At 41.7% G+C, this 27,854-nt stretch overlaps 4 protein-coding genes and 1 long non-coding RNA gene across 6 annotated transcripts; 3 read left to right on the forward strand and 2 right to left on the reverse strand.

Moving 5' to 3' along the window:
- Window positions 1-1,292: 1,292 nt before the first annotated feature.
- Window positions 1,293-4,068, forward strand: LOC111605542 (putative uncharacterized protein DDB_G0277255). The gene is made up of 3 exons (XM_030223804.1): window positions 1,293-1,715; window positions 1,823-2,974; window positions 3,050-4,068. Exons 1-3 carry the CDS (start codon window positions 1,308-1,310, stop codon window positions 3,815-3,817), a joined length of 2,328 nt encoding a protein of 775 aa, XP_030079664.1. The 5' UTR covers window positions 1,293-1,307; the 3' UTR covers window positions 3,818-4,068.
- A 2,522-nt stretch (window positions 4,069-6,590) lies between these two features.
- Window positions 6,591-8,719, reverse strand: LOC111594811. 2 transcript variants are annotated; one of them, XM_023308274.2, is made up of 2 exons: window positions 7,993-8,719; window positions 6,591-7,935 (listed from the first exon to the last, which is right to left on the reverse strand). In XM_023308274.2, the coding sequence occupies exons 1-2, from the start codon at window positions 8,464-8,466 to the stop codon at window positions 6,598-6,600; spliced, it is 1,812 nt and encodes a 603-aa protein (XP_023164042.2). In that variant the 5' UTR covers window positions 8,467-8,719; the 3' UTR covers window positions 6,591-6,597. The 2 variants fall into 2 exon arrangements, with proteins under 2 accessions (XP_023164042.2, XP_023164043.2); XM_023308275.2 differs by having other exon boundaries at window positions 6,591-7,915; window positions 7,993-8,103.
- Window positions 8,720-10,773: 2,054 nt separating this feature from the next.
- On the forward strand, window positions 10,774-11,194 carry LOC111594814. The gene is made up of 2 exons (XR_002751148.2): window positions 10,774-10,945; window positions 10,999-11,194. It is a non-coding gene; the product is annotated as an uncharacterized LOC111594814 (long non-coding RNA).
- A 72-nt stretch (window positions 11,195-11,266) lies between these two features.
- On the reverse strand, window positions 11,267-12,574 carry LOC111594812. Its single transcript, XM_023308276.2, has 3 exons — window positions 12,406-12,574; window positions 11,951-12,351; window positions 11,267-11,896 (listed from the first exon to the last, which is right to left on the reverse strand). The coding sequence occupies exons 1-3, from the start codon at window positions 12,559-12,561 to the stop codon at window positions 11,596-11,598; spliced, it is 858 nt and encodes a 285-aa protein (XP_023164044.1). The 5' UTR covers window positions 12,562-12,574; the 3' UTR covers window positions 11,267-11,595.
- Window positions 12,575-25,771: 13,197 nt separating this feature from the next.
- LOC111594822 (tissue factor pathway inhibitor) lies at window positions 25,772-26,375 on the forward strand. Its single transcript, XM_023308287.2, has 2 exons — window positions 25,772-25,911; window positions 25,972-26,375. The coding sequence occupies exons 1-2, from the start codon at window positions 25,830-25,832 to the stop codon at window positions 26,373-26,375; spliced, it is 486 nt and encodes a 161-aa protein (XP_023164055.1). The 5' UTR covers window positions 25,772-25,829.
- Window positions 26,376-27,854: the final 1,479 nt, after the last annotated feature.

Consider the following 27,854-nt stretch of genomic DNA (forward strand, 5'->3'; position numbering starts at 1 on the left):
ACTAAGCATTTCAAAGACCTGGCCTCACATTGCAGTTGATTTCTGCGTAGATTGCACTTAAATGTTCCTAGCAATAGCATCTGAAATATTTATACCGAGGCATTTTCTCTTCGCTTTGCCCTTATCTAAGCTATGCGCCAAGCTCTTTGCTCTCTGTGCTGTATGCAAATTTGTTAAGTCATTTCTGTTTGTGGTTCTCACGCTGCCACACCAGACCTCGAAATGCCGTCCATATTTTTCCTATAAGCAGACCCCAAAAAAGCCAAAAACAAAAATAACTACAAATATTTCAAACAAAAGCAAATCAATTGACAATTTGAACATTTAGTACTTGCTGCACGACTTTGACGGGCCAAGCTAAATAGCAGCAACAACAAAACACATGAACAGCAGATCAAAATCGCCATCGCCTTCGCCTTCGCCATCGCCATCGCAATCGCAATCCGAATCCGAATCGCTGCAATGGCAACGGCAACTGCACGCAAGCTGTCAATACAATTTCGATAGCTCGATCTCGGACTGACCAAATGGATTTCTAATCAAGGCAGCAGCCACCCTGCAGGCTGCAGCAGTCAATGTTGATTTTTTGGCAGCGCCAACGCCGATGCCTATTCTAAATGCGACTCGCAGAATCTATGCAAATGAAACAAAAACAGCAAAAGAGAAGAAAAAACAGAAACAAAAACGAAAACATTGTGTCACCGCGTCAGCATTTGGTTTTAGCCAAAGTCCAAGTGCGGCTTCAAGAGATTTACGAGCCGGGCACGCCAAATGTGTTTACACTTTGTCACCCTTCTGTCAGTTTGATTTATTTGTTTGCAGATAGCCAGCAAAAAGCTGAGAAGGCTAAAGTAGCTGGCCAAATTAAAATGCAAGTATTGCTGGAATGCACGTCCAAGCCAACTGCCGGCGAGCCGGCGAGCCGAGGTGAGCCGAGTGCAAGAAATGGGCGAATGAATGACTGATTGACTTATGCAGCCAGCTGACAAGTGGCTTAAATAAATTAATGTACACACATGCATGTCCCCAAAGAGTCCGAGGGAAACTGTTTACTAATCAGAGGCGTGGATGAAGTTGCCAACAACAACAACACCTAGAGCGGGTTTTTGCCTGAGAATACATTAAATTTCAATTATATAAATTACCAAAGCAATATAAATCTTTATTTAAAAAAAAATGCACATTTTAATAGTTTTTTTCTTACCATCTTTTGCAGCTAAAAGCACACAGAGAAAATATTAAGCAACATTTATTCTCGTGGCCAGCACTAAAAGGAATTTTGCGAACTGGAAATACACGCAGAACAAATGATTGGCACTGAGGACATGTCCACATCGACTGGCATGGATATAAGTGAATCCTTTCGTGCCGAGGATCTCTCAAAGACGGATTTCTTCGATTTTGTCACAGCGCCGGATATGGGCATTGGCATTGGCGTTGGCGTCGATGTGGGCGTTAGCCTGCAGCAACAACACCACCAGCACCAGCAGCAGCAGCAGCAGCAACAACATCACAGTCACAGCCATAGCCAAGGTCATCTGCCAACGACATCACAAACGCCACAGCAGGCGATCTGCGGCGGCGGCGCGAGAACCACCAGCAGCATGACACACGACATTGGCGAGGGCGGCGGCGGTGGCGCTGGCATTGTCCCAGTAAGCAATCGTAATGGCAGCAGCAGCAATGGCGGCGATCCCACGTTACAAGGCTACGAGGTGAGTATAAAGACGTTTACGAGACATCAAGCTGGGACAGCCCTTGAGGCATCAATCACTGTTTATCTAAATCAACTCTTGCTCGCTTTGTCGCTTTCGTTTGACAGTTTTGGCATCAGGACAAGGATAGCAGCCGCCTGGACTCGAGCTCGATTTTCGAGGACCTCGATCGCTACTGCTGGCAGCAGCAGCCGATCACAGCCAGCGCCACGACCACTATCAATGCCAGCAACGTGCGCTGCAGTAACCAGCCAAGTCCCACATCTCCGCAATCGCATCCACATACACATCCACATCCACATCAGCAACAGCAGCAGCACCAACAGCAACAGCAGCAGCAACAGCAACAGCAGCCAAATGCGAGCAGCTCGTCGAGCGCTGCTGGCAGCAGCAGCGATACCATCAGCAGCCTGGACACAACTGACGGCCAGATCTACACTTTGACAGTATTAAATGGCGGCGAGCCCTGGCTGAAGCGTGCCGAAGCGGAGCAACTGCCCAGCGCGCTGGACTTGGACAGCTTGCTGGGCAGTTTTCCGGGCTACATCAAGTCGGAGTATCCGTACGATGATAGCGGATTCAGCACGGATGGCAAGGATGCGATTGTCAATGGAGCGGATGCCAATGGCCTCAGCAGTATTTCCCAGTCCCAGTTGCAGGGACAGACACTACCCTCGCTGGTCACGGCCATTTCCATAGCAGGCGGCGGTGTCAACGAGCTGGGCCACCAGCTAGCCCAGTTCCAGAACAACAACAACGACTGGCACATGGCCGATCACAATGCGGAGGCGGAACAAAACACGGCGGAGTCTCTGTTGCGCAGTGCACTGCAGGGCAAGGGCTACGCCAAGGGGCTGCACATGCAAAACGGTCTGGCTCTGCCCGTGGTGAAGGACGAAGAGATGCGTAGGCTACTCTTCACGCCAGACGATGCTGCCGATGCCTTGGGCTTTGCGGACTCCACGCTCGGCACGGCGCAAATGTTCGACGATGCCCAGGCGATGGGTCATGCAGGCGCTGGCGCGCACATACCTGGATCGAATCACGGCCAGCATAGCGGCAATGCTAGCAGCATCATTGTCGACGATATGTTCCTGTCGCTGGAGAATGCGTTCAGCGACGACTTCGAGAAGATCAAGCGCATAGCCAATGAGGTGCAGCAGTTCTGCAGCGCCAGCCAGGGCGCCCCTACGCCCGGCGACTACGCCAGCAGCGACGTGCTTATGCAGCTGTCGCCGAGCGGCGCAACAGCAAACACAGCACAGCAGCTGCAGCCCCTAACCAATGCACAGCAGCAACAGCAGCAGCTGCAGCATCAACAGCAACAGCAACAGCCACCGCCCCCGCCCCCGCAGCCACTCAAGCCCGAGGTGTCCACATCGACAGCAGCCGCTGCTGTGGGCACAACTATGCATGGCGGTCGCCTGGGTGGCATCAGCAAGCCCAAGAAGCAGTACAAGCGCAACAACAGCAGCACCAACAACAACAACAATCCAAATGTGGCCAACAATAATAACAGCAACACCAACAACAACAACAGCAACAGCAACAAAAATGTACTGGGCGTGGTCATAGGCAACGGCGGCAGCTCCTCGTCGAGCGGCAGTGCCAGCAGCAGCAGCAACAGTCCGCCAGCTAACTGCAATGCCAGCGGCAGCAACTCGGGCAGCAGCAACGGCGGCGGTGGCAGCCAGCGCAAGGAGCGCTCGCTGCACTACTGCTCCATCTGCTCGAAGGGCTTCAAGGACAAGTACTCGGTGAATGTGCACATACGCACGCACACGGGCGAAAAGCCATTTGCATGCTCGCTGTGCGGCAAGAGCTTTCGGCAGAAGGCCCACCTGGCCAAGCACTATCAGACCCACATGACCCAAAAGAACAATGGCAATCTGATCAAAGGCAGCTCCAGCAAGCATCAGCGCGCGGTCTCCGCAGCTGGCAACGCGGGCGCAGCCAACAGTCTTGGCCAACAGCGACAGCTGAGCGCCGTGGCCACCGCGGTGGCCAGTCCCAGTTTAATGAGTGCCGGCGTCGTGCTGAGCGGCCCAAATACGCCGCCCGGCGTCTTACCGCCAGCTAATGGTCTCTTGGCAAACAGGTAGTAGAGCCGACCTTGGCTATATACATACACATATATATAGGCTATGTTCCACAAAAATAAAAACACAAACAGCAAACTATTTCTTGTTCCTTACTAACAACAAAATGAATTATAAAAAAACTAAGCTAACTATTTGAATACTCTTGGGAAAGTGTTGAATGTCATTGATGAATTCCTATCTCAGCTTTCTGTGCAATTCCTATATCACAAATGCATCAAGACACACTAAATGCACTTTCAAATAAAATACTCACACACACACACAAATTAATTTTAAATGTGCCAAATTTAAAAGCAAGTTAAAGTAAAGAGCAATTTCTTAATATTAATTAAACAATTAAAAGTGAAAACGAAGCTACAAAGCAAATTTACGCGAGGTGATATCTAAATGAGGCCAAACGCTTCCTTAAACAAAAAATAAATACAAATAAAAATCTAAAGAAAACAAAATCTATGAACTCACCCACATTATGAAAATAATATTTATGTTTAACAACAAAAAATTATATATATATATATATATTTTGTGAAGCGTTTCCTGTAAATTAGAAGTATTTGATTTTAGTTGCTTTGCCCCCTAATTAGCATAAGGTTAAAGTTCGTCAATGTAAATAGTAACTTAAGTTAAAAGCCAGCAATGAGAAGAAGCTTGAACACTTCATAAAATTCAAAAGAACAAGCCCCGAAATAACAGAAACTTCCCTCGTCTGAAAATACGAATTTATATATGTCTTTTCTTCAAGGATCTCTCATACCCAGGCACAAGCTAAACCTCTTTTTCGCCAGCTCTGAGAAGTGTTCATGTTATCCACGGCTCAACTACTTACAGAATACAAACAAAATGCTTCAATGCATTGCACTTGCCATTATATTTTGTTTATTTGATAAATCGTTTATACTTACTCGATTAACTAGATCCAACTTCTTCTTCTGACACTCGCCGCTGTTTGTATGTACTATAAATAATTAAATAAATAAATAAACAAATAAAAAAGTGAGCTAAAATTATGCTAGATCTAGGCTAAGTAAAACAAATTGAATATAATTACGTTTAGTTAATGATTAATTAATAATTAATTAAACTGCCAATTATTATGTGATAGTTTTAATAAAAAATTAAAAAAAGAAAACTTCATTTCTGGTGTTTGGGTCACGTTACACTTATTGTTACATATATATATATATTTACTGTGAATTTTGCAATATTTTTTAATTTATTGAATTTAATTTATGTACATAATTAATTCTGTAATTTTATCGAATCGAATTACATTCTTTAGTTAAATGTTTGTTAGTTATTATTTATGCAAGCAGAAAAACAAAAGCAAAAAAAAAAAAGAAAAAGAAAAATTAAAAAAATTAGCAGCTAAGCCTTACAATAATTTAATTTAGTTTAAGTATTGCAAACATTAAACATCAAAATAAAGAAAATAAAAAGTTTTATTGAAATATCTAAATTCATGGCCGAGCAGTGAGAGTCTGTGGCGTTGTGTTAATTAGTTTTACAGGCAGATCATCAGGGGCATATAAATAATTTTCTCCAATAAAGGAAGCGCATGCAAGCGCATGCAGCTGCGCATGTCAACAACAACTGCAACAACAGCAACAGCAGCAACAACAGCAACAGCAACAGCGGCTGCAACATTACACAGGCGGCACTTGTCAGTCAAAATCAAAGTGCGGAGCTACTGCTGCATTAACAGCATCATCAGTGAGCTGTGCTGCAGATTTGTGGCAGTCGTTGGGGCAGTGGGGCAAGCGCGGGTTGCAGCAAATGCGTGCCGCATGCGCCAGCAGCGCCAACAGCGTCAACAGCGCCAACAGCGAACATCAGTGCAGATTAGAGAAAATGTTTTACTTGCAGCATCTGGCATCTGGCCGGCAAGAGGCAACTGTGAGCGTAGTGAGCGGCAAGTCATTTGAGATCGAAACATGTCGATTAGGGAATTTTAAGAGGCGCCAGTTGCTGGCGCAGGTGGCTCACATCATTCGAGACGTCGCGACGTCTTCGTGGCACCTTGGGGGACCTGCAGCAGACCCAGCCGCGCTCGCAGCCACAATGAACAAGCATCTTAATTGCATTTGATGAACTTTGAGCCAGCATCTCCTGCCAGACGGCCATTTGCACAAAGAGACGCCGAACTATGCACACTTTGCACAAGCTTTTGACAAATTAATTATCCAAGATGAAAATAAAAGTGGGAATCAATTAAACATAGACACATATGTGAGCGAAAAGCAGCCTTAAAATCAATATAGTAATTTTTATTGAAAGAATTAAGAACATTGCGCTCGGGCGTAAGCGACTTCTTAATACTCATTCACGGCCTCAAACAACGACAAATATTGCTTAAAGATTAATTTCCGATAAATCTTTATAAGTCGTTAAGCTCGACAATAATTAGCCTACGGCACTTGGTAATCCGAGCTCTAAGGTTGAGTAAGGAAGAGGACAGAAAATGAGAAAGAACTAGCAATAAGTTATTTCTCCCTTAGTCGAAGTGTGGCATGACCCCAGGTAAAATAAATATTTAAATATATTTTATTCCAAATTTAATGTTTATAGCCTTAAAAGTAGCTTAAATAAAAGCTGTTATATTTTTAATTTAGTAATTCCAAAATTGCCAAAATATACAAGGCGAGGCTACCAAATAGTATAGACCCCAAATCCGAAATGTACTTCTCTTAACTAACAGCAAAATGATTCGCAGAGTGATAGACGGACGGTCGGACAGACGAACGAACAAAAAGGCAGATTGACAGAGGGACAGAGTTAGGAGTTTAATATAAAATAGACCTACGCTGGCGTCTCAGTTTCAACCAATTTGAGAAGATTTCAATAAGAAAAACAATTGAGGAGAATACGACCATAAAAGCGTAGCCGCACCAGACATACTGCAGATCCTGCAGCTGCATGGATTGAAAGTTTCTGCGTGGACTGAGATCCGAAAATTGCAGTTCACCGGATTCGACCAGTTCCCAGAATCCATTTGCTGTCCAATGCGCTACGAGACCCGTATCAGTCACCTGCAAGATGAGTCTGGCTATGGGATTCTTATAAATTGAGTTCTCATGCACCGGAAACACGAGCGGAATATTATTAAAGAAACAGAAATCGTTACGCAGCCGAAACATGGGCTGACTGAAGATGTTCTGTTGCGCGTTTATTACAACCCATTTGCTTGTTGGCATCATGAAGCCATGCGAAGTATCCCAGGTATCACGCATGCGTATAAACTTGCTGAAACTGGGCTCGACCAGGAACATGGGCTCGTACTTCCGCAAATCCTTGGCACGTGCAATGAGCTCCCCATACTCACTCTTCCAGGCAGCCACTTTCAACTTAGATGCCAAAATATCATCATAACTGCGGAAGGGCGCCTCCTTAGGTATGCTGGTCACGTAGGCCGAGAAGTAGGAATTGTACCAAGCAGTCACCAGAATGCCCAGCACACAAATGTGCATGTAAATTGCACGTATCAGTAACGAGGCCCGATGAACCTGATAAAAGGATTGTCCCAAAACTCCTCTCAGGCAGTTGTCATGCAAAATATATTCGTATATCTGCACCGTATAGCCATGGTGCTTCAGAACCACTGAAAGTGTCATAGAAATGACAACCATGGTTGCCAGAGTTAGCAAAAATGCCTCCAGATCAAACACGTTGATGTAATACTCGGCGCGTGGTATATCCGCTTCCACAGGCAGCATCACACACCAATTCAGTTGCTCGTACGGATAGGTGTACCCCAGCATATCATACCTTTCGGGGAACGTAATGGCCAGTGAGATGTCCACAGTTTCGTTTCGCACAGCGGCGACCAGCTCCGTTGATGGAAGCAAGTCATTCGGCTTGGCAGGAATCGGCTGCGTAATGATGCAATTATATTTCTGCTGAAAGACCTCCATGAAGTGGCCCAAGGTGCCCTTGTAGACGATCTCTCCATGTTTATCGTAATACAATATGATGCGCGGAGAGGCGCCACCAAGTATTGCCTTCACACCAAATCCGTGAAGATCACGCATACGGTCAGGAAAGATGATCGAGTTGGGATCGTATTGACGTTGCTCCAAATGGTAACTGGGAAATGGCGAATAGCTATAGAAGGTGTTTGTTATCTGAAATATATAATATGAAAGTCAATATCTTTATAGCTGAGTGCCTAGGCGTTGTACCTTGTAGTTCTCGAATATGGCCAACACATTCAGCAATCTCATTTCCCAGCAGTGGGTGAACAATTTGTATAGAAAGATTTCGTTCGCTTCTTCCAGCTGCACTATGAATACCACCCGAGACACGGTCATAATTCTCAAGTTTTTAACCAGTGCGTTAAGAAGGCTTTTATTCTGCTCGAAATCCGTTCCAGTCAAATGTGCCACAGTCAGTATCAGATTACTTTGTTTATCGTACAAAAAGTAGGTAACGCGCTCGTCGAGCTGCATAACAGGTATTTGCAGGCTTTCCATTAAACTCTTGGCAAACTCCTCATTGAGATCATTCGTAAACTTATCATTTTGATATTTCATTAGCAATATATAATTAAAATGCTCTTGAGTTTTAATGCTGCTCAGCAGCTGCACAACTTCCGAATTATGCGCCTCGACTGTTGGGCCGAGCGTCCACAGCAAAATAATCCAAAGACAAGCCATGGCGAGCAGGAACGAACCACTGCAGGACACCGCTTCATATCACTGCCTTTTTAAAGGGTTACTAATGATCCCATACGAAAACACACAAAAAAATGTCAAATTAGCGCTAAACAAGCCTCACATAAAAACAAAACCCTGGAGATTACAAGCAAACGCTGTCCACGCTGCTTGTATTAAAATCACTTATGACAGTGGGCTAAAAAGGTGTCAGGCCGGCATAACTTCACAGGAATTTTTACAAGTATTTATTTTAATCAATAACAATTTTCATTGAATATTATTTTCAGCTTTTTTTACATGTTATTTTAATAAACTATTTTACTTCAGTATTTCTCGTTGTTTAGAATGAAAACATTTGCAAAGTATTTTAATTTATGGACGGAACAAATCAGTTTTAAATATTTTTATTAATATTTAATGACTTTCAAATTTTGAATTTTTAAATTTATGTCTTTAGTCGATTTATGCAAATGTGCAAAATTGTAAAAAAAAAAATCGTTGTCAAATTTCATGCAGCAAAAGCAAAACACAAATTTTAGCTGTTTTCAATGACTCAAAATAAATAATTTTTTGGCTCTGAAACATTTTTTCTATAATTTGTTCTCTGAGTTCACTGTTTATACTAATATTATTTATATAATGGAACTATTAATCTGGTTATCTTATATACGTTTTTAATAAAAGCAAAGCATTTTAGCTCTTCTAATCACTTTAAATCTCTCAAGCTTCACCCAGTAAGTTAAGAGGAAAATGGAAAGAGAGTATCAGACTACCTACTTTAACATACATTAATATGTTAACATAACATACATAAATTAAAATACATTAACATGCATTACAATATTAATAAAACATATTAACATATTATAGAGTTAATTTTGAATTCCAATAACTATGCTTTAAACCTGCTCAGGCAGACTGTAAAAGTTTTTTTATTATAGAAAACATTTGGGAATATAAAAAAAATTAAGTCTCGTTATAATCAAACTGATATGCAACTATTTTCAAGTTGGGTTCCTTAAATATGCTGATCTCATATGCTGAAAAGTATAAGCTGTACCCAATAGCAGCATCCCAATAAACAGATGTGCAGTTATATGGTGTGCATCGAAGCTGGAAGAACCTGATGACCTTCCAGGCAATTAACGTGCAGTATAAACTTCAAAACATTTATATTATATATATTAATAATATAGTACCTCGAATATCAGCAGCTGCATTTCCCAGCTGTAGGTAAACAATTTGTATATAAATGTCTCGTTGGCTTCTAGCAGCTGCACATGAAGATCACCCGCGTTGTTGCCATGTGACTTAAGTTGGCTTCCAGATCTCTCTCTCTCAGGCAAGTCCGATCAGATAAACTACAGACAACATCCGACTACTTTGCTTGTCATATAGAATATAATTAACGTGCTCATCTAACTTCATAGCAGGCGTTTGCAGATGTTCCATTAAACTTCTCACAAAACTATTACCATGAAATGGATCTGCCATAAATCTAACTGACCCACCGAAACTGTGATATTTCATTAGCAATAAATAATTGAAATCAGCTTGTTTTTAATGCAGCTCAGCAGTTAGATAGTCCAAGGCAAAAGCCAGCAATAAGCTCGTGGAGAAATCATTGCGGGCATACAACTGCATGACGTTGATTGATGTTTTGCAGCTTTTAAAGGATTCATAAATAATCACAAACTTAAATTGTTTTTTAAATTGTTCCTAAAAGACTTACCATGTTCAAAAGTATTCCAATTTGGAAAAGTAGCAAGGAATTGTTATGGTTTTTTCAAACTGTCTAATCACTGCTTTGAAATTATAATGTATTAATAATATTGCATGCATTTAAAGGCTTGCAATAATTGTTATTACAACTAACATGCTATAATTGCTCTACTTCAATTGCTGCTATCACGATCATGACTCCACCAGCCATTAGAATGTAGAGCAACTCCATCAAGTGCACGGTCCAGCTGGACTAATTTCCATTATGGCACTAAAGGCCAGGTCACGGCAATAAACCATGAGGCCATTGGCAATCAGCTGGCTTAATCATCGCTCTGTACGCAAGACTTTTCCCTGTTGGAAAATGAGTTTCACAAAAAGTAAATAGCCGCTCTTGAGCTAACGTTCCACGTTGCGTATACGCAATGTAAATTAAATGAAATTCTCAGAATACAATACAATCATCACTGAGATCAACCTCGAGGATTCAATGAGATATCTTAGCAGCCTATAAAAAGAGAAAGAAACGCATATTTGATGAGATTTTTCAAGCAAGCTTTCTGATGTACGTCAGATTGAGAAAATATATTCATATAAAATATAAAACATATATAAAAACAAAAAATTGATTTTTTTTTTATTTTAAGTTGATAATTTGATGAAACCTTTGAACTTTAAGCTGATATGAACTCGATTTTGCTGTGCTGCCTACTAGGCCTTCTGTTTGCCGACTGTGCGGCATCGAACTCTGCTCAATGTATGTTAAGTAATTGAAATGAAATCTACCAAAGGCTAAATATTAAATTTCAGTTCGATGCAGTTTTTTAACTGACCGAGGGCCATGCAAAGGTCACAAGAAAATGTTTGCCTTTGACATCTTAGATCTTCAGTGCAAAGAGTTTGACTACAGCGGCTGTGGAGGCAATCCAAACCGCTTTAATAGCTTTAAAGAGTGTCGCAAAATTTGCAATGAAATTATAATTAATAAAAACATAAGTTAAATCAATAAGTTTCTATAAATTTATCTATGCTAGATATTCATTTAATTTGAGTAACGTCAAGTAGACATGGACGCATGGATTGACTGATAGACGGTCGAACAAATGGGCAGAAGGAGAAATAGGCGGAAGAACGGACGGACGGCCGGCCTTATTGGATTTGCCGCGTCTGCATCTGCATATTACATATATTTTAACAAGACCAGAATATCCATAACTTTTATTTTCAGTGGGTTCAAGGTTTAGTAAAAAATTAAGCTACCTCATAATACTGATACCGACATTAGCTGATTCGTGATTTCAGTTTCATTTTACATTTTTCTTAGCCCATTGAGCATAGCTCATACAATTTGACATTGCGCTTTATTTAAGAAGCTTTCCATCGAAATCACGAAATCGGGCTGGCTTGTCATACGCTTATCCCAGATAAATAATCCACTGAAGTGGGCAGCAGCTCGCCTGGCGTGTACGTATGGTTATTGTCGTAAGATTCGCCAAGAGCGCACAGATTTGTGTAGATTTTATCGCGAGCTTTGCACAGGGCTCCAGCCTCAGCCCAAGGCCTGTAGATGGGCTTCAGTAGCATATTGTCGGTGGCAAAGGCGCAGGCGAAATTGAATTGATATGAAATGCCAGTTTTGAATCTCAAGCCGCTGCAGCCGACATGCGTGTTGCGGTCCGCCATGAGCAGCACTACCTGACGCACAGATCTAGGAGATGAGTGGGAATTAGAGTAGGACTGAGATTATGTCAAGTTTACTAACGGCTGAGGGAAATCAACAGTCAGGCTCATCGACATATGCCGCGTCACGTAATGTGCATCCTCGAACCAGCCGTTGAGCAGCTCCTCCGTAATCTCCGGCACCTTGTGCAAATGAACATTCCCCGTATAGGTGAGTCCGTCGTAGATGCAGCCAATGGTTGTAAACTCTAACGAAGACATGCAGGGATGCGGATAAAACGTGCACTTCTTGATGAATATTATAGCAAAGTTCTCCAGCTCCTTGGACCAAGTCATCCGCGCCATTCGTCCGGCCGGATGCAAGGTGCGTGTATAGCCCAAGGCCACCTTGTTGCGAAAGGTGTTGAAATGATGCAGTAAAAGCGCCTTGTACGTGTACATATTAATCATCTTGGCATCCGGGGCGCATATAAGGCTCATGTCCTGCACGAAACACCAACTGAGTTAGCCACAAAGCCGCATAATATTCATACATACTTTGGAGCTATGACATCCTATATTCCTAACGCCACAGTGTTCGGTTTTGCAATACATTTCCTGTTGACTTGCTGTCGCATTGTGTGCTGCGTTGCCCACTCCCAAGAGACACAAGAGCAGCGTCACAGCCAACAGCCGATCATTTGCAAAGGACATGTTGGCAATAAGCTTCGACTGAGAATTGAAATAAAAGCTCAACGTGCAGGCGCACTTTATAGACAATTTCCACTTAACTTGAAGCGTAGAGCAAACACCTGTGAAACCTAAGCCAGGCATTTTAACAAACACATTCTTTGTGCGACAGCTGGAATTGAGCATTAAAATAATCCACTTAGTAAGTTTTAAAATTTTCTTAGCATGTTGTTATAGAAAACAGGCAAGCGAACTGCATAACATTTGCAGAAATATTCTTGGATTTGGCTAATTCAGTCTCAGCTATGCAACTTGATCAAAAGTATGTAAATAAGCTATTAAAGTTGGCATTTAATGTAAGTCAAGGCGAAAGTTGTAAGGCTTAGGGTTGAGGCTTAAACTTAAACTTTAACGGAGTACGGGTCTACTATATAATCAAGATCTCATCTCCAGCTACAATCGCTATAATTTACAGAACTCTTGCAGTGCTTATAATAAATAAATAATGTTTTACTTAGGATAAGTTGAACGAGCGACCTAAAAGCAGAAATTTGTATTAGCCATGGCTTAAGCTTAATTTGTAGTAACCCACAAAATGCATTAGTATTTAATTTCCAAACACTTAAATTGCTTCAAATTTAATTCTAAACGTATTCACATATATTCCATTCTTTATGAAACATAAAAATTGGGTATCACACTGTCAGCTGTATAATATTTGATGCTTCGAGTCCATAGAGTGCACTTCTTTAATTGAAAATTTCACAAACTCAAGTTTTGAAATGGAAATTTGGATATATGAACGTAATGAGCTGTCGCGGGGCAACGCAATAGCGCGCAGCGCGCAGACCACAGCCAAACATAAAAAACATAAATGAGGCAAAGATCTCGTTCATGTTTCATGTTTCAAGCCGCTTGACAGATGATCACTCTTAATGATGCTGCGAGCAACGATGCGACGACGCATACAGCAACAACTCTCATTATATTTCAAGCATTTTTTATTTTGGTTACTACAAGTTTTGATGCACTTCACTCGATTTGGCAGATGCGTCAGCACTTGACCCGCGCTGGCTCAGACTCGAGCTCGGACTCAGACTCGGCTGCGGATTCGGACACGGACTCCATCTTCGACTGTGTCCCATGCTTGTTAAACGCCAAATTGAGTTGACGTTGACGTAATGCCGCGCCACTCGACCAGGTCTCACTTTTTTGCTCGCTGATGAAGTGCAGCATCTGCGTTCGCTGTTGTCGGTCAATTAGCTGCGCATATCCCAAAGTCAGCCAAACCAAAAAAAAACCAAATAAAACGCTGACAGCCCAGCCGTGGATGGTGCGGGTCATATGGAGTCTTTAATTGGCATAAGTTACGTCCACGGAGACAATTTGTAGAATGCCTCAAAAGTTCATAAGTGCAAGCAAACTACAAGCATGTCTGCTTAATGCGCCGAAATATGTCAAAAGCTGCCTTTACTTGAATGTAAATATTTGTCTTATATTACGCTAATTACTGCTATAACAATATATTACATATATTACATATATATTACATATATATTACAACAACTTCAGCTTGCATAGGAATCAGATCTTGCTTCTTTTATTTTGTCATGGAGCTAAACAAGTGGATTCTGATACAATTTTCCATAACTCACGCAGCAGAACGTTATCTATATTAATGACTCCGCTAAGCCTCTTCTCACGTTATAAAATTCATACGTCTCTATAAGCATTTACTAATGCAAAACAACTTTGCATGATGTCTGATATCATTGGGTGCTGATATCCTAGCACTAATTTAAAAACTTTTAAACAAAATTTGAATACTTTACAGGAAATCTATATAAATATCTACAACACGCATTTCATGCTATATAGCTAAAGACCTCATCTAATTAACCTTAAGAACAGATTTAAAAATGTGTGAATCAAAACTTGTGAATTCCTTTATACAGTATCTACAAGATAGTGTATCTACAAGATACTTTTGATTAGCTATTAAAATTTTTGCACAGTTCCGAAAAACTGCTAATCAAAGCTTGAATTTCCTTATAGAGTATCTAAAAGATAGTGTATCTACAAGATACTTTTGATTAGCTATTCGAAAAACTTCTAATCAAAGCTTGCTTTCCTTTAAAAAATATATATACAAGATATAATATCTACAAGATATAGTATCTACAAGATACTTTTCATAAAACGTGATATGTTTGTATACTGAAATTTAAGCACAGATTTGAAAAACAATTTATTACAATTTGAACAGCTGTATAGAGTATCTATAATCTACCAGCTATAAGATACTCTTCATGATATTTAATATCTTTAGCCACTCAAATTTTTCGATTATAAAGAACATTTACTAAAAAAAACTTGCCTAACTTTAAAGAGTAACTTCAAGATCTACAAGAGACAATTTGATGACTATTTTCAAGCTGAAGTATCTAGAAGATACTTTGAATGATATAAAATATCCTGAGCTACTCAAACAGTTAATAAAAACTTGCAATTCTTTATAGAGTATCTTCCAGGCTATCCTTTGCAGTCAAATGCTTCTTCTTTTGATTGCTTAGGCTGCGCTGCTAGAAAATGAAAATGGGAGAATGTGGCAGGCACTGGAAAGTCTTTGCATCGAGCATCATATTTGAGTTTGTTAGTGGCTCTAATCTGGTTAGCTGGCCTGTCCAGTCATTGTCGCGGCCCAAATGCAGCACCACCCAGGCCACGCAGCTCGGTCAGTGGATAAGTGGCGCAAAGCCACAATAAAACAAAAAAAAAACAAAACAACAAAAAAAGGCGCTCCACAAACGGTAGCCTTTTTGGAGCTAACAACAATGGAATTGTTGTCGTTCGTTTTGAAAAGCGAAAGAAATGGTGAAAATAGCAAAAGGCCAAATGCGGACTGACAAAATGCGCATAGTCTATATATCTAACGATATATATACGAGTGTATATAGTACGTATATCGGTCGCTATGTGTATGATAAATGGCATAGTTTAAAGCAAGTCACAAATGCTGGCGATTGTCCAGCGCACAATGTAAATTTCCATGGACCATTTTGGATAGCTTTTTGGCCTTTAAGTAGTCCTTCTGTGAACGCTGCCAGCCTAGTTGGCTAGGTCGTTGCGGCTGCTGCAGCAGCTGCTGCCCCCGGTGCTGATTTATGAAAGGGTCTCATAATTTACCACAAATATGGACATAATTTCATGTTTATATATATATATTCTTTTTTGGTGCTTTTACTTTTTGGTGCGCTAATGAAGCAGCCGCGGCAAGAAAAACCCGAAAAGAAACTAAAATAAAGGCTGACTAGCTCAGTGCTAATTTAAGTGTCCGCCCGATGGCCACTTGTTGCTCTCGTTGGCCATCGTTTCCTAGCAATCAGCCAGAAAACGTGTCACTCCTAGACGGCACACTATAATCAACATTAAGCCAGTCAGCCAGCCAGCCAGCCAGCCGGTCGCCTACAATGTAGAGCAATGTGAACAATCACGTCCGGCTGCATCCTGGCATGAAACGCTGCCCGCTGGCCCTCGCTACAGCCACGCTTCAATAAATGTCACTCCTCGAGCTTTGCATCTAAAAATTGATGACAATAATTTGTTGAATTTGCCCGAAGGGGGTGTGGCCAAGCAGCAAGGCAGTCAGCCAGCCAGCCAGCCAGCCAACCAGGCTGGCAGTCAGGCCAACAAATTGTTTTGGCAGACAGTTGGCTCTAACTGTCCCTGGCAGCGTTGGCGTTCCAGTTGGACGCGACGCGATGCCCGCTGCCGTTTTTCGACACAATTTATACAAAGTGTCGCAGTTTTTGGCGCTTTGCATTTGTTGCTGACAGGCAGCAGGCAGCAGGCAACAGGCAACATGCCCCGCCCTGCTGCACACTCGCCCATTGCGACTGCACTTTGCAGCCAGCAAAGCCAAAGAAACTAAAACGAAAATCTAACATAAATTTCGTCATTTTGTCGCAAGTCATTTGGTATACCCTAACCGCAACAGGGTTTAGGTGGGGCCAAGCACTGATTGCAAGGCGCAAGGCGAGTTGTTCCATGAAAAGCAAAACATTTAGCTATGTTACGTTTGCTGCAGTTTCTGTTGTTGGATTCGCTTTGATTTGATTTTGATTGCGCATTTTTCAGATTGATAAATTTATTGACTTTGCGACCAAAAAACAAATCACCTGCGATAACACAAACGAAATTCAATACAAATTATAATGGGCAATATAGTGGGACTGCCACTGCCACTGCCAGTGCCACTGCTGTTGCCACTGCAACTGTTGCTGCCACAGGCAGCAGGCAGCGCTTGTAAATGGCATCAATTGCGACCTTTTGGCATTCTTACGGAAACATTTCGCTAATGAAACCGATACCTCAAGTGTCAGCGGCAGCCCAGACGTTGCTCCTGGCCGCTAGCAGACGCACACACGCGCACTTCTTGCCACATTCTAAGCCTAACTACTAACTTATGTTGGTCATAAAAATGTTAAGCGTACCACATTTGCCACATTGCCACCTTTTGGCCAAAATGAAATGGAGCACGCATGTGGCACGAGATAAATCCAACGAAATCGGATGCCACAGCCAAGCCGAAGGAGTGGCAACACGCAGCTGCAGCTCATTACGAGACATCAAAATGTGTTCGCTTGAAAGACTTCATGACATTGCAGTTCCATTAAATATGCCAACTTAGTTGAAGGCAAACTGTATCAAATGCCCAGAAGTCAGCGGAAAGTATATCAGATATATTTATATCAAATAGATGTCTGCTTGATACAGCCCTACCTATAAAAACCGACAGACCTCACCTGAATAGAGTGGACACTGAGACAAGAGCTAGAGCAGTTGGTTCTCTGGCTGATACAGCCTTGACTTCTGATGAAAACGTTAGCTGATTGATTGCTCGTTTAATTATTTCATTACAAAACGAACACATCGAGTAATAATAATAATAATAAAATAATAACAATTTGTGAACAGGCACACTTGAGGCGGCGGCGCGATGGATGGATGAGCTGTTGGATGCCAAAAAGACACGTCAAGCCATCATTCAAAGCTGTTCCAATGGGCAATCACTAAACTTCTCTTTATGTTCAGACAATGGTCGAGTGTTTACGTGGGCGTGCAGCGAGCAGGCAACATGTTGGTGAACATATAAACAACATGCGACGTGCGCTGGCTTGATGCCAATTTCGTGTATGCCAAGCTGAGAGCCCAGAGCCAACCAACATACAACAACACACAAGACACACACACACACACACATTCATACAGATATAGAAACATTGGTCGGTCCATGTGAACGTGTTTAAACAAATACAATTTGCAATTATATGGCAAGCAAATCAAGTAGAAATCAGCATGCGATTTCCACCTGTGACCGGCGTCATAATTCGTGGCTGTGTTTTTGGTCATAAATCTAACGATTTACAATTATTTTTGTGCATACATATATATATGTATATATATATATATATATATACTTTTTTAAGACAGAGTCAGAGAGAGGCCAAGAGAGAGAGAGAGAGAAAGAGTTGAATGCATTTCGTGGCACAGCGGGCAGCTGCAATAACATGCACATGCACAGCAACAGCAAAAAACAAATGCACCTAATGGCCATTATGGTCATTTCGTTATCACATGGCCAAGACACACTCACTCACACACACAGACACAACAAGGAAACACACCGATCAATGCGAGCTTGTCATAAATTTGCATAGATTTCGCAACGTTCAAACTGCTAAAATTATTTATGATGACGCTAACGAGCGACGACAGGTGGCGCTGTCTACGCACCAGCTCCTCTGTCGGCCTAGCTGCGCGCACATCACTACGCCATCCATCTCGCTCGCACACGCACTGATAACGCATACAGTGCGTGGCAGCAAATTGATTTTATGGCGCCGCCCGTGCCACGGCCGCAGGCAACTCCAACTCAGCTCATCCACATTATGCAAAAAGAGACGAGTGAAAATGTACGTTAAGCGGCGACAACTGCGATATGCAGCCGTTGCTGCTGCTGCTGCTGCTGTTGCTGGCAGGGATTAGCGTGCAAATATATTTGTAGACATATGCATATATGTGTCTGCCTGTGTGTGTGTGTGTGTTTGTGTGTAATTAAAAGTGAAATTATTTGGCTTAGGGGTCCCAACGAGTTAGCAAAAAACCAACTGCACTGCGCTCTTTGATTGATGGATGAGTTTGAGTTTGTCATGCAAAACTTTCAGCAGTCGCTGCCTGCCTCCAACTGTTGCACGTTGCACGTTGCACGCTGCATGCTGCTGATGATGTTGTCGGTCGGTCGCACAGGCACAGGCACAGCCGAACTAACGAGCGGCGCGTGGTCGTCGCTGTCGTTGTTATTGTCAATGTCTATTTTTTGTTGTTTTTCTCTCTTTTCTGCCATATAAATTCTGATATCATAAATATAAAGCTGTTTTTATTAAAAATTGCACGAGGCCAAGACAAGGCGAGACGGACGCTGCATCGGCATGTGTGTGGCATATAAATTGCAGCCCGTTGGAATTTTAATGACAGCCTTTGGAAATTAATCTAACGCGACTGGCACTGGGAGCTGGGCACTTGGCTGGGTATCCACCTCCAGCTACAACTACAGCCGCAACTCGCATCGATCTCCGCATAATATCGTTGTCAAACGAGTTTCAAAAGTGTCGCAGCTGTAGTTACGTTGCTATGGTTGTTATTACGGTTGATTGTTAAGTGATTTGGCGTTTACTGGGCTATCTAGGCCCAGCAGATTGATCTCTACCTACCTCCTTCCTTCCCTCTCCCTCTCTCTCTCTCTCTCTCTCTCTGTGCAGCGCCATAAAAATAAAGATGCCACTGCGGCTTTCACTTGCCGCGCCAATTTTGCGCAATTAATCGCATAGCTAGTCCGATCTGTGCCGCCCCCGCCCCCGCCCTCGCTGCCGCTGCTCATTTGCATTTCGACTTAATTAAAACAGTGGGTGGCAACGGCGGTGGCAAACGTGTTGCCGTTGCTGTAGCTGCTCTCTGCTGCAGCTGGGCGGTGCTGGCCGTGTGGGCCGCCGTTGCTTCGCTTTCTTTGCCAATTTCACTGCGTGCAACAGTTTGGGGGAAATGGCAGGCAAATTGAAATTTATGTGGAAATTTCATGGCACATCTGCCGTCTTCCATTTAGATACTGGCTACGTTGTTGCCTGCTCATAATTTAGTTAAGGAAATCTATCGGGGCTAAAACGGTGGCAACTGGGCGTGGCACTTGATTTGTGGCCATGTGAAAAGTGCAGCAGCTCAAGTAGAGATAAAAAAAGACAATTTCAATGAGGCCTGCAAGCAATTAAACAGAAGTACACTGAGAAACAAGTAAGAATGTCTAGACGGGCTGCCCGACTGGCAGATACTCTGACCAGGAGATACCACTCCTATTTTTCATAGCTTATAGCTATATGCATTACAAAAAAAGACAAATAATAAACGATATTAGCATAATAATAATAAACGATATAAATAATTCTTGAAGGGCATTAAATATATGTATATATAAATATATATTATATATAGAGAATATATATTAATATATTAATTGTTTTAAATTTCCTTTTTGTTATGTTCTAACTGATTACTATTTTTTTTATTTATTTCAGACATTTTGTCTATTTTTAAAGAGAAAAAGTTGTATTATAAAAATTCTTTATTTACAGATTATTTAGCAAATAATGTTATTATTTAATATATTAAATATTTTTATGTATAATACATTTATATATTCATCTTTTTATTTATTTATATATATATATAAATATATATATTTATGTATGTGAAATTTTTTAACATATTTAATATATATATGCCAAAATATAATGTTATAAAAATAAAATTAAGAGAAAAGATTCTCTGCCTCTGACAAACACTAAAACAATTTGCAAATAACTGAACTATAGCACAAGGTAGTAAATATAATAAAAAAAAACTAGTTGGATATGAGTGTAGAGAGAATAAAATATAACAGCTGTAGCAACTAGTATTGAAGAAGACCCATATATTGACACATATTAAGCAGAGTCATCCAAAACTAAAGCTTAAGCTTGAAGTCGAAGCGAGCATTTTAATCATTAACTGCTCAGCATCCATCAAAAACATTGCAATACATTTTTCTCTTATAGCACTTCATTTTTGAATAGCTCTTAATGAGTCACCCAAAAAATATCTTAAACAAAAATAGTTTTCTAGCTTATTTCATTTAAACTTGACTAAAAATTTCTTCTCTAAAAATAAATAGAAAAAAACATCTGACAAAAATGAAATCTATGAGTATTAATTAGCTGTAATCCAATGTGACAGTGAGTTATGAGACTGAAAGTAATAAATTAAGCATCAATAATGCGACAATTGGCATGCTTTCAATATTCAGCTCAAGCGGAGCGAATCGTGGAGTGGAGTTAATTTTTGTATTTTTTGTCTGGAACCAAATGACGATTTCAACGGTTTCTTTCTATATGCGACAAAACCACAAAATGTTGTCAATTGATTTTATGCACTATTTCAATTGACCTCAAGTTGTTGCTCTTGTTGCTGTTGCTGCTGGAGTGCTTCAAGCAACGGTAGCTACAAGACTTCATATCAGAGTGCGCGGCCAGTGCAAAATGAAACGAATTAACAATTTGATGTAACTGTGATTTTTGGTGTGCACACGCCCTCAACAAAACGAATTCAAAAGAAATGCTTATCGTGCTTCACAGAAACCCAGCAACAACAACAGCAACAACAACGGCAACAACAGCAACAGCCAAAACATGAAATTGAAAATGCCAAACGCTAAAAGACAACTAGGGGCCGTTCGACAATGTTGCCCATAGTAAAACTGTAACGAAACCCGATTGAACCCGCCATGGGTGGCTCGAGCTGCGAGCGAGACGGCAACATTGGCGGAACAGCAACACAACAGCAACAGCAACAGCAACAAAGCTCTGGACCGAGGGACATGGACAATAACATGTACGAAAAATTTCATTGCTGGTGTGCTTTTTGCTCTATGCCTGGCCACGATTCGCAACAACGGCACAAATCTCTGCCCAAATATCGCTGGCGGGCGTTTTGACCATGGCGCATGCAGCTGCTGCGGGCCCAGCCACGGACATATCCTCAAGAGCAGCAACAGCAACAGCAACAGCAACAGCAACAATAGCAACAAACACAACGACAGCCAACGACAAAAGCCCGAAAAAATAATTAATATGCCTCAAAAAAAAAAAAGAAACAAAAAAAGGAACCGGGCAGCCTTTATGACAGGCGACAAGGGCAGGGTTCGCGGCAACATTCGATCGGGATGCAGCTGCAGTTGGACGCTGGCCGCTGGCCGCCGGCAGTGGCAGCAGTTTAACTAACGGCTTCTGTGCTTGTTGTGCTGCCGTTTCCGCATCTCGGTGTCGCCTCAGAATGTGCACGATTTTACTTCAGATTCAATTTCAAGTGCAGCAGCAGCAACAGCAGCAGCAGCATTAACAACAGCGCCAAGCGCCGCTATTAAGTCGACAACAACAACAAGCAATATGGCCCTAACCAACTGAGCCGCCAGCGCCGTGTGCCTGTTTGCCACTGTCTGCCGCTTCTTGCCGAGATTTCTATCTTTGATCTCTTACTCCACATGGAGCAGCAGCAGCAGCGGCAGCTCCGCTTGCAGCTCAGGCTGTCTGCTTGTTAAATTGCTCATTTAAACCATAACGAAACGACTTGGCTGGCTGGCTGCTTGGTTGGTTGGCTGGGCATGGCTTAGCCAGGCGCAGCATGTGCCGCCGGCTGCACTTCCTAGAACCTCGATCAGGCACTTGTTTGCCTGCCCCATTTGCTAGGGACACACTGGCTGCAATTTGCCCATCGGCAGTCATGCCATTGGCACTTTTAATTAGCATACAGCGGAAATTAGTTTGCCCACTTTATGTGACATCCGAAACGGCAGCGACAGTGGCCACACCAGGCCCAGGCGCGCTGCTGCCTATACTTGGCATGAGGCATTCCCATAAACAATGATCTATGGCATTTATTGCTGACATTGCGTTAACGAGGTTAGAACAGAGCCAATAGCCACAGACGCCTGACATCTACAATTATAGGAGAAATGGCAATTTCTTGTTTGGATGCTGCTAAGATTGACAGCAATTGTTACTGGGAACAGTAGACGTAGTTGATGGGACACGCAGCTATATATATATAGCAAATATAAATATTTTTACAACAAAGATGAGTTTTTTTCAGGTTATTTAAGAAACATATAAACACAAGTTGAGTGAAGTCATAGTAAAAGAAGTTTCTACAAAGCTCAAAACAATTTTCAATATTATGTTAATTTTAATTTTATATTCAAGCTAAGTAAATATGATGGAATGAGATTATATATGCAAGCCTGTCTTAAGATATATCATACATACAGTCAGACGGCTGGGTGAACGGATGGAGGGAGAAACAGATGGAGGAACAGACAGACAAACGCACAAACAGTCAGGCGGCCAGGACCATATCGACTCAGCTGGTCGTTCTGCGTTCTATCCTGCTTCTGTCAATTCTATCAATTTTAATTAGCAATTATGCCTTGATTTTTCATTTCTCTTTACTGGCTTCAGGCCTTAAAAAAGCAGTTAAAAATTCATGCTCATAAGAAATAGAAATTTCTTCGCAACTTTTCCAATCGAAAATGGAACTCTTTTATTTTTTTATTTTATGTATGAATCGCATTTTAATCAATATTCAAATGATTATGAATTACTTAGTAGAGCAGTGGAAAATCTTTAATCTGTAGCCAAATAATAATTTAGCATTAAAATTGCATAAAAGCAACGCCGCAGACGTGGTCCAACCGCCAAATTGATGTCACAAAACCAAATCATAAATCAGGCAAATTATAGTTATTATTGCATGCCATATGAATCCATATGCAGCTATATAAAGAGATATCTGTGGACAACAGCTCGTAGAACAAGCGCCGCTGCCAAAAAAAAAATAAATGAAAAAAAATCTTGCTTAGAAAAAGGTCATAAATCTTGGCTTGGCAATGCTGTGGCCGGCAGCAATCGGCATCGGTACACATAGACATCGGTATAGGTATCAGCATCAGCATCAGCTTCAGCTTCAGCTTCAGCATCGGCATCGGCATTGGCCTAGGCATAGGCATCGTCCATGCTTGACTGGACAATCATAATAATCACAGTCACAACGGGCTGGCCACTCGTTTCAGCAGCCGCAGCAGCAGCAGCAACTGACAACAGGCAACAAAAGCTACTTACTATGTCTATGTCAAGCCGATATGCGACTGATAAAAACCTGTGCACAAAACAATCAGATATAGAAATACACTAACAAAAATCAGGCATAAAAGCCCGACGAACTTTTGCCAGAGCAATGCCAAGGAGTTTGCTAAAAGCCTACAAATGCTACTTACTTAGCCAAGCTCTGAGTCAGCATCGAGTCTCTGATCCACAAAAATCATGTCATTTGTGTCACGGAATTTCATTTACTTTGGTGAGCCTTAGCTGAGGAGCATCTTCAGACAGCAGAAAGTGTATTCGAACTTCGTTCATCCTTTAGACGCCGCTCTGCCTTGTTATTCATTGTTTTTGTTGTGTGTCTCTCTATATTTCTCCTGCAGCTAGCAAGAAAATTGACAATTGCGCACCTGCTTCATTTTCTTCTTCTCTTAGAAAGCGGCAACACTGCAACTGCAACAGCAACCAGCAACCAGCAACCAGCAGCGGCAGCAGCAACAATGCCGCAGCAGCAGTTGCCTGTTTAATGGCACTTAACGGTCAACATGCTCACTGTATAGCAGTAAACTTTGTGCTTATAGCAAAAAACTTTCCAAAAAAAACAGAAAACAGAAAAACATAAAAAATGAAAAGAAAAATCCTGCTCAAATATATGCCTATATTTAGCTATGCAGCTCATATTGTACTTGGACCTTCGATTTAAGGCACCTTGCATTTGCATAATAATGCAACGAATATATATATATATATATATATATATGCATGAATTTACATATGAAACACTATGTAACTAGTATTTAATAAAATGCAGCAATGCTCTAATTGTATGTTAATCGAGTGAGCAGCCAAATAAATCTGTGCAAGAGACAACGATCCAAATTGAATTATGAGCAGGATCTAAGTTGCAGCAGCAGCAGCAGCAGCAGCCGGCTTGGCGGCATCCTTTGTATGCTTTATTTTGATTTTTATTTTATTTATTTTGCCAGCTTTTTTCATTAAAAAGTACTTTCAGGGTTTTGGGCCAATTAAGCGAGCCAAGTCAATAAGCTGCCGCTGCTGCTGATGATGAAGTTGTTTTGATAAAGGCCCTGCCTTAGAAAACGTGCACAATTTATCGAAATCGGTGCAGCATGCTGCATACATCGTACTGGGAGCACTTTGCATGGCCTGCTGCCCAAGATAAACATCATAAATGCATTGAAATGTCATTGCCAATACAGTTGGCTATCTGTGCCGTCTATGCTATGAGATGGCCAAAACCAAAACCAAAACCAAAACCAAAATAAGCCAAAAAGAAAAAACAACAACAGTAGAAGAAATGAGAGCCGAAGCGATGGCGATAATAACGAGTCGCTTAACTTGGCCAACAGGCAGGAGCAGCAAGTGCCGTTACTCCTTATGCAATTACGAGTACCTGCTATTGCCGCAGCTTAATTAGAAGCACATTGGACGAGGGCAGCTGCTCCACTCTAACTTCAATTGTGCTCGTACTGCAGTCGGAGCTTCTTAGACAGATGATTATTTATCACCGTCGTGAGTCGTGCGACAATGACGAGACGGTCAAAGCATCAAATCCCAGGCACACTGATTGCTTACTAAAAAAAACATAAAAAAAAAAGTGGCAAAAAATAAGTTAAAAAAAATAATAAATAACAAAAAGTAACTGAAAAACTTTTACTTTAATTTATTTAATATTTTATATTTAATATTTAATTTATAATAATATTCAAAACATTGTTAAAATACTCGGAATTGGTAAATAATTAATCCTTTATTCAAGCTCTAACCACTGTGCATTGTTAGCAACATTTGTATGGGCAACATGTTGCCAAGCGGCTGCTGCTTCATGTCAGAGCGTCCATTCGATCTTTGCCTTTGGGAGCGCCTCATTTGAACGTTCTGTGAGAACAAAGCAAGCTGCATGAAGTTCACGCTGTAATAGCTAATTGTTAAACAATATTTAAATAGTTTTCCATTTAAGCTAATACTAGCATTTACTTTAGAGCTCTGAGCTTGTCGACCTGATTTCTGTCTCCAATTATAACTGAAGTCATGAAGTTGCTCCTAATTTCATTAGCTGTGCTCGTACAATGTGAGGTGAAGCTCTGGAAGAATCCTCTATATTTATCCAGGTGTAAGCTCTATATTGTTATCAATTTGTATCTATTTATATACTAATCTCACAACATTGCAGATCGATGTTTGCATCTTGCCAATCCTGGTCCTTGTAAAGGCAGTTTTAGAAAGTATGCATATGACGTCTTCGGCGGCTATTGCTCTGCATTCAATTACAGTGGCTGTGGGGGGAATCCGAATCGGTTTAACAACCTTGCGTATTGTGAACTAAAATGCAGCCTGTCTAGCACTGAGCCAGAGTACGGTCCATACAACTCTGGTGACGATCCCAAAGCAACATTTATTCCGCCAGGCACCAACGGCGACCCACAATATTACGACCAATACGAATACGAAAGTGAGGACGAAACTTATGAGGAAGAAGAAATAATAACTGAGAATTATTATGATTTAGAACCTAAGTCGACAGAAGATGATAGTTTGTCTGATAGCGAAGAAATCCACAATCATTTAAGAAATTAGATACGTTAATTTATATATTTAGATAAATTGTTATGTTTGGTTGCTCTGGAATATATATAGAAATATTAATTGAGAAGAGAAGACATTTTCTTGGCTTTGCGGATGTTGAGTATCTCGCTTAAGACAGCTCCAGGCTCCATGACAACAACAACAACAACAACAACAATAAGTTGCGTAGCCAATGCAGCGGAACTAAATCATTTACGCCTTAGACTGCGCGATCAAATGCCGACTCTTGAGCCAGAATCGTATCGCACATTCTAATGTCTTTATTATGAGCAATGTTGCTGTTGTTGTTGCTATGGCTGCACCCACTAACCAACATGACGTCAGGGGTGTGCCACAGTCGTCGGCTTGCTGCCTTTTAAGTGTGCCGTTTGGTGAAATAAATACGAGCAACCCGTCCAGGGCTGGCTGCATAGCAGCTGACTTTAGCTGCCTTTGACAATTATTTATGGTAATAAATAGAACCGCTAGCTTTTGCTTTTAGCTGCATCCAGCAGTACCGACAGACATGAATCTGCAAGTAACCAAGCGTCAAGCCCATGTGTTACAATTTCTATAAAATTTAACGATCTCAGCGATTTGTGCAAATGCACAAATGTTTGCGATTGGCAATTAGCAGTCGAGCACAGCATATTAAAGCGTTGAAACGTCATTGAGTGCAACGGGCAAGACGCGGACGGTCGGGTGGTCGGGCGGTCAGTCAAACAAATGGCCAGTGTCTCATTAATGCCACACAATGGAGGCAGCCAGCGGCAGGCGACGTCCCGCTGCGTCCAAAATATGCAACATTCATCAATCACACAGCGCTGGCCGCGGAATGAGAATGAGTTCACGCGCTGCACTTGGGGTCGAGATTTTGGCCAGCAACTGCGGGCCATAGCCCGAGTCCGTGCTGGGGATTGATTTGCTTGCCGCATTTTCAAGTCAATTACACATATTTGTGGCATTTGTGGCACTCGTATATGAATACCCGTGCGGTGGGTCGAGCTCGTAGGTGTTAGCCGTTTGTCTGTTTTGCTATGTTTTTTCGCCGTCATCCGTCGATTTTGTTTGTGTACGCGTGGCATGCCACAACAAAGCCATTTGTGTCCGCCCACAGTGCCGCTGGTCAAACAACGCCACAACTGAGTCACATTCGCAGTCAAGCGAGCCATTATTCATGTCCAATACATTTGCACAATAGCCATTTGAAGGGCCATCGAAGGGTTAAATAGCGTCTCTTATCGAACAGCTGTTCAAAAGCTTTGCACGCCCTTCTCCCCCCACCCCTCCCAAACACACACAAAGCAAAACAACAACAATGCCCCAGGCACTAAATTGATAAGAAAGCTTTTGCTCACTCGTCTGTGCGACGCATGTCTAATGAGCAAAGAGAGAGTCTGAGAGCGTGCGAGAGAGCGCAGGCGGAGAGTGCGGGTGAGAGCGCGCGCGCATTGATAACCAACGTAAGCTCAGCAGCGCTGCATTTAAAGC

Source organism: Drosophila hydei, unplaced genomic scaffold (assembly GCF_003285905.1).
Source record: "Drosophila hydei strain 15085-1641.00,03,60 unplaced genomic scaffold, DhydRS2 tig00000290-arrow-arrow-pilon, whole genome shotgun sequence".
In the NCBI taxonomy this organism is placed as follows: domain Eukaryota; kingdom Metazoa; phylum Arthropoda; class Insecta; order Diptera; family Drosophilidae; genus Drosophila; species Drosophila hydei.